Source organism: Musa acuminata, chromosome BXJ2-2 (assembly GCF_036884655.1).
Source record: "Musa acuminata AAA Group cultivar baxijiao chromosome BXJ2-2, Cavendish_Baxijiao_AAA, whole genome shotgun sequence".
In the NCBI taxonomy this organism is placed as follows: Eukaryota; Viridiplantae; Streptophyta; class Magnoliopsida; order Zingiberales; family Musaceae; genus Musa; species Musa acuminata.
The window spans coordinates 34,975,163-34,984,021 of NC_088339.1; the positions used below are offsets into that span (position 1 = coordinate 34,975,163).

General features: G+C 35.0%; 1 protein-coding gene across 2 annotated transcripts; it reads left to right on the plus strand.

Annotated features, from left to right (window-relative positions):
• The first annotated feature begins 1,725 nt into the window (after nucleotides 1-1,725).
• On the plus strand, nucleotides 1,726-7,665 carry LOC103976620 (NEDD8-conjugating enzyme Ubc12). 2 transcript variants are annotated; one of them, XM_009391889.3, is made up of 6 exons: nucleotides 1,726-1,950; nucleotides 4,182-4,294; nucleotides 5,832-5,940; nucleotides 6,335-6,413; nucleotides 6,489-6,605; nucleotides 7,350-7,665. In XM_009391889.3, the coding sequence occupies exons 2-6, from the start codon at nucleotides 4,186-4,188 to the stop codon at nucleotides 7,485-7,487; spliced, it is 552 nt and encodes a 183-aa protein (XP_009390164.1). In that variant the 5' UTR covers nucleotides 1,726-1,950; nucleotides 4,182-4,185; the 3' UTR covers nucleotides 7,488-7,665. The 2 variants fall into 2 exon arrangements, with proteins under 2 accessions (XP_009390164.1, XP_018675153.1); XM_018819608.2 differs by lacking the exon at nucleotides 1,726-1,950 and adding an exon at nucleotides 2,182-2,439.
• Nucleotides 7,666-8,859: the final 1,194 nt, after the last annotated feature.

Below are 8,859 nucleotides of genomic sequence, written 5' to 3' on the forward strand. Positions count from 1 at the left end.
ATTACAAACAGGCTCTTATAAAATTTTTAAAAATGAAGACTGTTATAACCGTCGGCCTAGGTGGCACAACCATAGCCCTAGGTAGTACTATCATCGGCATGGACGGTACTACCATCAAAACCATTGAAAAAACACAAATAGTGCTTTTCGAATGACTTAAGCGGTACTATCGCCTAGGTCACTAATTTGACCTTGTAACATGCCCAATTTAGCCCTGGTTTAAGCCCAATGGATTCTTTGATAAGTTGGCATGGTTTCAACCCAATACCAACTCAATTTGATTCTTGATTAAGACTTTAAGATTCCAACCACATATCCAGCACAATTATGAAGCTTTCAGCATGTTATACACTATTCCGACATGTTGTCTGATCTTCTGACACTTCGTCCAAACTTTTAGCACATCATCCTTTCTTTCGATATATCGCCCAATCTATCGGCATGTCGACTTTCTGACACCATATAATCTTTTAGCACAACACCTTATTCCTCCGGCACGATACCCAAACTTATAGTACGAAGTCTAATATTTGGCACGTCGATCAATCCTTTGGCCGGATGTGTAATTTCTAACATGATATTTTTCCGACCCAAAGTTTGATTCTCCTACTTCGACAATTTATCTGAATCCATGATGAAAGTGTTTTCTATGTCACTTATTTCAAAAGCATATTACTTCGTAAACTCATCAATTGATTTTATCATCAAATCTAGGATTAAAAAGTTATGATAAAATTAAATTCAAATTATCATATATTATTTTAATGCATAAATTGAATTCAAGTTAAAAGAAATTTAATTTTATTGATTTTATGATTCAATCATTAAGTCAAAAATTAATGTTCATTCAAATTTCATAATCATAATTATTTTAAGTTAAATTTTAATAATTATATAATATCAATCAAAATATAACTGTAAGTTAATCATAAGACATTTTTAGTGTTGACGAATGTATATCTTGATGATCGGAGTGAAGCAATAAAGCGTAGAGATTGCCCAAAAAATAATGAATATTTATTTGATAAATCAATCGAGAAAACAAATTGAACATATGATGCATATATTTTTTATTCATTTCTATGTAATTACTCATATAGTAATACATCGACTTTGTGACTTTGATGAAAAATTTAAAATAAAACTATGATTATTTTATTATTAAAATTATTTTTAATTAAAAAAAAGAAAAATTATATATTATTTGTTAAAAAAAAATAATTTTGATTCGAAACTAGATTAGATTAGAAATCAGAACCAGAACCGACACATTCCGGATCTCACTCGATTCTGATTTTTAAAAGTATCAAGCTGATATCATTGATTCCGGAACTAAAACAACCTATCGCGTAACTGCTATTCCCGCGACAATCACAGTCACATCCGCGGATAATAATCGGCTAAGATAGAAACTAATAAGAGAAGGGATCGGATGGTTTGATGATCCGGAAGACCGGATCAAAAGAAAGAAGGGGAGAGAACACAAAGCCGACGGCAAGCAGAGCTGCCACAGCGAAAAGAACAGACGTACGTTTTCATTCGGGGGATGCAACGGGTGGTTGTAGAACCACGTTGCTGTCCTGCTGCTGTAGCTTTTCGACGTCACTGTGGAGAGATGGTTGGCTTATTATTCACGCGTTAGGGACGGGTCGAGCGGGCCCCACCCCTGCCGTTCTCTAGTTCTTTTTTTTTTATATATATTTTCTTCCTCTGTTTTATTTTGATGATCGTGCGTATAAAGAGAGCTCGAGCTCGAGCTCCACCAAACGAGCCTCCTCTCTCTCTCTCCTCCGATTGCGAGGGTCGCCTGTTGTTGCTCTTCCCCCTCTGTCCCTTTTCTCTTCTCGATCCCTCAGATTCCCCAAAAAGGAAGCAGTTTTCACGTTCGTCGTTGGAGGCCACCATATTAATCGTCATCCGCCAGTAGCGGTCCTCCGCCGTCTCTACTCGGTGCGTCCTCGACTTATTCTGTTCCTCGATGATTGATTGGAGGGAGTAAATATTATATTTTTCCCCTTTCGATCTTCTTTTTGGTTTCTAGAAGAAAACCATCTCATTTTCTCCTTTGCCTAGCTGCGGCTAGGGCTAATACCAGATGCATCATCCGGTACGACAAGCTATCGGGTGGATGGGTAACGGTAACAACTGATAATAATAATAATTATCATGTTGCTAAGATCGGAGATCGGTCTTTATGTTGCTAAGATCGGGGATCGATCTGCTTCTGCTACTGAGATAAGGCTTCTGTGGAGTTACATCCACTTTCATCTTGCTTGCCATCCCTTCTCTTCCCTTCTCGTTTCCCGTCCAAGATGACCGGACTCTTTCCCTGCTGATCAGATCTGTTGGCGCTTCTTCCTTCGACCTCTCCCCCTTTGCATCTCGCGTTAGAGCTTTCCACGCCGATGCCTCCCGGAACCTTTAGTTGATCCTTCTTGGGTTAGGTGTCTACTCTCGAGATTTTTTATGCTCTTGAATAATTCCTTCATATCAAAATGGATAGATTCCCTATTATATTTTATTTTTAATTTCTGATCTATGATTGGGTTGGGATTTCTGTTTGATCTGTGTGCATCATTTATTATTTCAACACTAACGAAGTAGGACTTATTTTGTGCTTTCTCTTTCTACAGTTTCATGGTTATTGGGGTTATATTGTCATTTCTACTAAAACAATTGAATGTGGTCACCCCTTGGTTTTTAGAGGTCCCATATCTTGGATTTATCAATTATGTTTCTTCGTCCCTCTAACATATGTGCCCCTTTATATCATTGGAATTCTGTTATACCTTAGTTCTTCTGCATCAAAAGTTGGCGCACCGATGGTAGTACTTATTAATGCCATTTGCAAGCCCTGCATCTTTTAGTTTTCAACTCAAGTCGCAATTAGATGCACACTTGTCTAAAAGATTGTGGAGCTCACTGAAAATGTGGGTCATCATTTATAATTTGTTGAACCATTAAATTCTTTCGCATGTGCTTGTTGACCTGATGAAGATTCAATATACATAAACAACCAAAATTAGAATGTTCATAGTACAGGCTAGAGTTGAGGTTCCTGGCCAATGGATCACGATGAAAGCTTGCTTTAAAAATATAGAGAAATTGAGATCATATGATTAAAGATTAACTTTGTGTCAATCATGTTAACTCTCTGGTAAAACTAGATAACTGGCTTCTTTTTTTTATTTTATGGAGAAAACTTGCTTGGAGTTTCTGTGATTATGTACGTCATAGTTATGCCATTTGAAAAGTCAAATATAGAGTTCAAATATATATGAACAGTAGCTTTTAAGCAACTCTCATTTATGCCCTTCTGGATTTGTAAAGATAAGGAAGAGACAAACTAGTTTGGATTAGTAAAATCAAAATTCCTATCATATAAGAAAAGGAAAAGCAAAATAGTATTAGATATATTATGGTCACCATAAGGATAGATGAACTTAAGGAAAACATCAATTTGTTTCTAATCATCAACTCCAATTTTTCCGAATCCAAATAACAAGACTTTGACATGATAGCTATATTTGAGCATCTAACCAAATAATGTTTCAGTAGGATAACAAAAAATATATTTTATTCTTAAGGATTCTCTCATGATCTAATGCTTTTCCACGTTGACAACAGGCAAGATACTAGACCTGCATTTTTTTTATTGAGTTGACTTTTTGATCAGATCTCTATATGTCATTAACTTCTTTAATGAGCAAAAATATGGACAATCTTGTAGATTTTGTTATATATGCACACACACATACACAAGAAAATGATTTCGCTCCTCTGTCTCCATCCTCTTCATCCATGGATCGGTGAATGATTTTATTCCGAGACATTCTTCTAAATCCAAATAATAATCACACAAAGTAGTGCTTTTGGTATTCAAATATTGCTGTTAACTTGCTTTGACTTTTTGTTTATGATTTTTCCAGAAACCAATAAACTTGCTGTTTGTACATGTTATGAAATTTAGACCCCATGTAAACATAGAAGTCTGCGTCTTTTCCTTTCAAAACTTTCCTTTTGTATTTGTTATACAAGGAAGCAATAACAATTATGGTCACTTGTGCTCTCACTCGATTGCTATAACAGGAGCTCGTTGGTCAATATCAGTTAAAGTTTGTTTTTTTTTTTTGTGGAATGATTGTATATCTTATTGTTTCTATTTCTCTATCTTACTGCAGAGCTATGATAAAGCTTTTTAAAATTAAAGACCAAAAGCGGGAGGATGCAGCAAATTCGAGTGGAAGGGCTCCTGTCAAGAAGCAGAGTGCTGGAGAATTGCGTCTTCACAAAGGTTTGTCTAAAATCAAGTGTTTTTCATCTTTGCAACTACCTTTGTTTTATATTTATTTTCAAACACAGTTTTACCATTTGGCAAACTTGTTGGCATTGGTAAATCTTTGCTTATTGATTTCCAATGAGCATAAATTATTATTCCCTAGGTGCACACATCGTATATATTTATCCTCCATTATATTAAATAGAAATCCACTAAAACTCATGATAAAATTAGAGTGTTAGCATCTGATTGTGATCTAGATATCTTCATTTTGGCTGTAAATTGTATACCCTTCTTTGAAGAATTATTATCAAATTTAGAGACATTAAATTTGACCATTATGTTTTTAACGTGTGATATTATTTGCTTATTTTATGAATTTCCATGTGAAAGAAAAGATACAAATATCCAAGGTATAAAGTTTCAAATGATACCACCCGGTACGGGCTGTACGGTCCGACAGTAAATTGGTATGCGGACCGCTTGCTACCGGACGGTATTTTTTATTTATAAATTATATATACATATATATATATATACATATATATATATATATATATATATAATATAGGCGACATCGCACATTATTTTTTAATTATATATATATATATATTAATATATATATCGAAGAGTATATTGCTTAGTATATAGTACAATACCATATCGAGAAAAGTTCGAAACTTCGGTACAGTATGATATTTCAATCCTTGCATATATCTCTAATTTTCTTTTATGATTCTCAGAGGTATGAATTTGATTACTTAAAGGAGAGTTCATATTCAGATTCCTATTTACACTGAAGAACTTGTGTTATTAGCTTTGCTTTTTGTTTAACAAGACAAACCATTTGTTCTTGGTAGCATGGGCATGGGTCACTTAATCTTGAAATCGATGATCAACAAAGTTGAATTACACTTCTGTTATTACTTTTTATTTTACTAATTAGTAATATTCTTTTGGAGCAAAAGAATGGTCTTGCTCCAAGCATAGTTTTGCTAGTTTTGTTAAATGTTGGCTTTGGTCTGGAAACACATTTTTAGATGTTGAGCTCATCATGGCTTACTTTCCTGCAGTAAACTTTTACGAACAATTCTTAAATCTTAAGTACCATTATTTGATGATACTGCCAGAGACTGAGAGTTCTAATTTTTACTTCTCATTCAGTGTCGTGCGCTACTTTCAAGGCAGTTCTTTAAATAATCTAATATTGGAAAGGATGTTGTGTTAACTATTTGGTAGTTTTCGTTTTTTGTAACACTTCTATTAGATGTAGACCACTCTATTGAGCAAATTATTTGTCGATGCAATTTTTTGTCCATGGATTCTAGTCAGAAGTAATGGACAAGTAATTCATTCTTCAATTCGTTTTTCTGTACTTGACATAAATGGTTATGGAAATAAATATTGTTAATAGTTATTTTGGATTTTAGTTTTTGTAAAAAGTTTATATCTATTGCGCAACTTTCTAACCTCGCATCTCTTTGATCGGAAATGTTCTGTCATATAATAGAATCAGGTTTTCTACTCACAAGTTGCTACTTTAATTTTTCAGATATTAGTGAGCTTAATCTGCCCAAAAGCACTGTCATATCATTCCCAAATGGCAAGGATGATCTGATGAACTTTGAGATCAGCATAAGACCTGATGAAGGATACTATCAGTAAGTAGTTCCTGCCGGTAATCTCCAGCCATGGGATATTCTTACATTAATTGCTCCGCCAATAAAAAGTTATCTTATGTTGAAGGTTATTACTGCTTTACATGGATCTGTACTTTAACTAGCAAGCATATATAGGTTTTTGACTTTTTTGTATAAATTTGATTATTCAGTTATTCAATTTCCAAGTTCTTGTAAATCAATTGATCTCTCTCTTGGATTATTCCGTGTTACAGTAAGTTTTGTTTTATGAAGATTTTATTCATCTTCTACCTGTGATACTTTTGTCCTAAATATTGTAAAGCTGTAAAAACTTATGTTTTCTTTATGTTATATTGTTCTTATGGTGAATTTCTACGAGTCTTGATTAATTATATGATGCTTATTTATTTTTTAGAGGTGGTACATTTGTTTTTACCTTTCAAGTATCTCCTTCTTATCCTCATGAGCCACCAAAGGTCAAGTGCAAGACAAAGGTAAAGTTTGATTTGAGGCAATATTTACCAAATTTTGCCTTTTAGATTACATTAAATGTAAATTTTTTGCTCCAGGTTTACCATCCTAACATTGACCTGGAGGGAAATGTTTGCCTGAACATTCTGCGTGAAGACTGGAAGCCTGTGCTTAACATAAATACTGTTATTTATGGGTTGATTCTTCTTTTCATGGTACTATAATTTAGACTGGTGCTACAAAGTTTATTATTCTCCATTATATACATTGTTGTAGGTGTAGCCATGTCTAGCTAATTTCAAAGCATGTAGTACTCCTAGATTTAATGGGTTCTCCAAAATATAATCAGACAATGAAGGTATATATTTTTGCATCAAGAGATCAATTTAGAAGACAGGCAATGTTTGTTGGTTTATTCAACACCTCAAGTGTATATTTGATAATTGTTGAACTTTATGATATTTTTTTCTTTTGATTTTTTTTCTTGAATTAAAATCATATCATTTAAAATGCTCATGAAAATTAAGTCCAATAGTTACTTTGTTCTTTATTTGATATTTGATTGTTTCATGGCATTGTACTTGGTATGTATATGTTATGTTATCCAGTTTGAATGTGTTTTTTTCTTTCTAAACACATCTGCTCTGAATGATGGGTTGTCTTGAAACATCCTTCATGATTATGATTCGACACTTGTATGTTGGGATAGCACTTACATGTTTCCTGTTGCCATGCCAAAAATTAGTCCATATATATATATATATATATATATATTCTGTGATCCATGAACATTAGACAAATTTTTTTGATGCCCTTTTGTTTTATATTTTTTAGCACTTTAGTATCGTGTCACTCGATTTGCTTTATGATGGATGCACAATCTAAAAGAGATTGATTAAGCGTATTTCATATGGTATATAACTAACTGTTGTATATGGCTGCTACTGGTTTGTGCACAGCAACCAAACGATGAGGACCCACTAAATCATGATGCAGCTGCAGTCCTACGTGACAACCCTAGGTTGTTTGAGACAAATGTCAGAAGGGCAATGGCTGGAGGATACGTGGGTCAAATCTACTTCCCCAGATGCATATAACAGTGCTGTTAAATGGCAGCTTGTAATGTATGGTATGCAAGCTTTCATGATATAATACCTTGGAAACCATGGAATTGCCTATGTGAATTTTTTTACTTGTGCTGCTAAGTGTAAAACTCTGTTGATATTTATGTTCATTTCCTCTGCTGTGGTGTAAGTTGGTAAATTTGGCCTCTCATCGACTTGATCATGCATATATGAATATTGGTCTTATTGGGGCATACATATATACATACATACATACATACATATATATTGTTCAATTACCCTCGTCTTTTTGCTTTTCTGTGGGTAAATAAATTTTTAATTGATTTGATGACCTTCTATCACCTAACCTTGTTAATTGTTGGGGGCAATCATAGAGCTACAGTCTTTTGCCTCTATTTCATTACATGTTCATTTTCATCTCATGCCAACCTCGTGTGCTGGGTGCTGCCACGATTTTTTTTGTCTGAGCAAAAATGGTTGATGGCTATTCGATCTTTCAGCGAAGGACCGTGAACCTATGTTACTCGTTATTCTACGTAAGCAGGATAAAAGATGGAGATGGCTTCGGCAAGGTGTGTATCTCAGCAGCTGGCCAAACGCAATTCACTTTCTTTTCTTCTCTCTTTTTGCAGGCACGAATAATTTGCATGCGCGGATACCCGCCTCCTCTTCCTAGCTGATCAACAGATCCCAGCACAACATAAATGTTAAATGGAATCAGATACTAGCAGGAGTAATTTTCCCTGATTATTTATTTATTTAACGAGCTGCTCAAAACAAAGCTGGAATCACCTTTAAACAGCTAGTGGAAAAGAAGCAGTAAGCATACAGCCGTTCATACCGCATATGTGAAGCATTCCTACACGGAACGAACGTAAGCAAGGGATCACTTTTTCAACTTTTTTGGTCGTGGACACGATGCTCAGCCAACAGCAAAAGTGAAGAGTGAGTGGATGGTCCAAGTCACAATCACATGTTGCTGGGTTCCTAGCTGGAAAGAGGAACCAGTATTTAACTAATGACAAATTAATAATAAATTGATTCAGACGTTCGGCCTGGCGTTCCCTAACACTCGTGAGTAGGTGGGTCGACGCAGACGGGTAGAATCACACACTTGGCCCGATGGTGGTGGGAACCTCCACATCTCATCTGATGATGAGCTCACGCCGACGGAAGCGAAGGGATCATCTGACTCGTTAGTGTTAACTAAAAAGCTAATTAAGTCGCTGGTAGTGGAGGATACGAAAGGCGAGCAAAAGTTTCAGATAAGCTTCGAGTTAGTGGAAGAACATAAGAGCAACACCACGAAGGCTAAAAGTGAACACGTACTCTCGTATTCCAAAAAGCAGAGAGAGAGAGAGAGAGAGAGAGAGAGAGAGAGAGA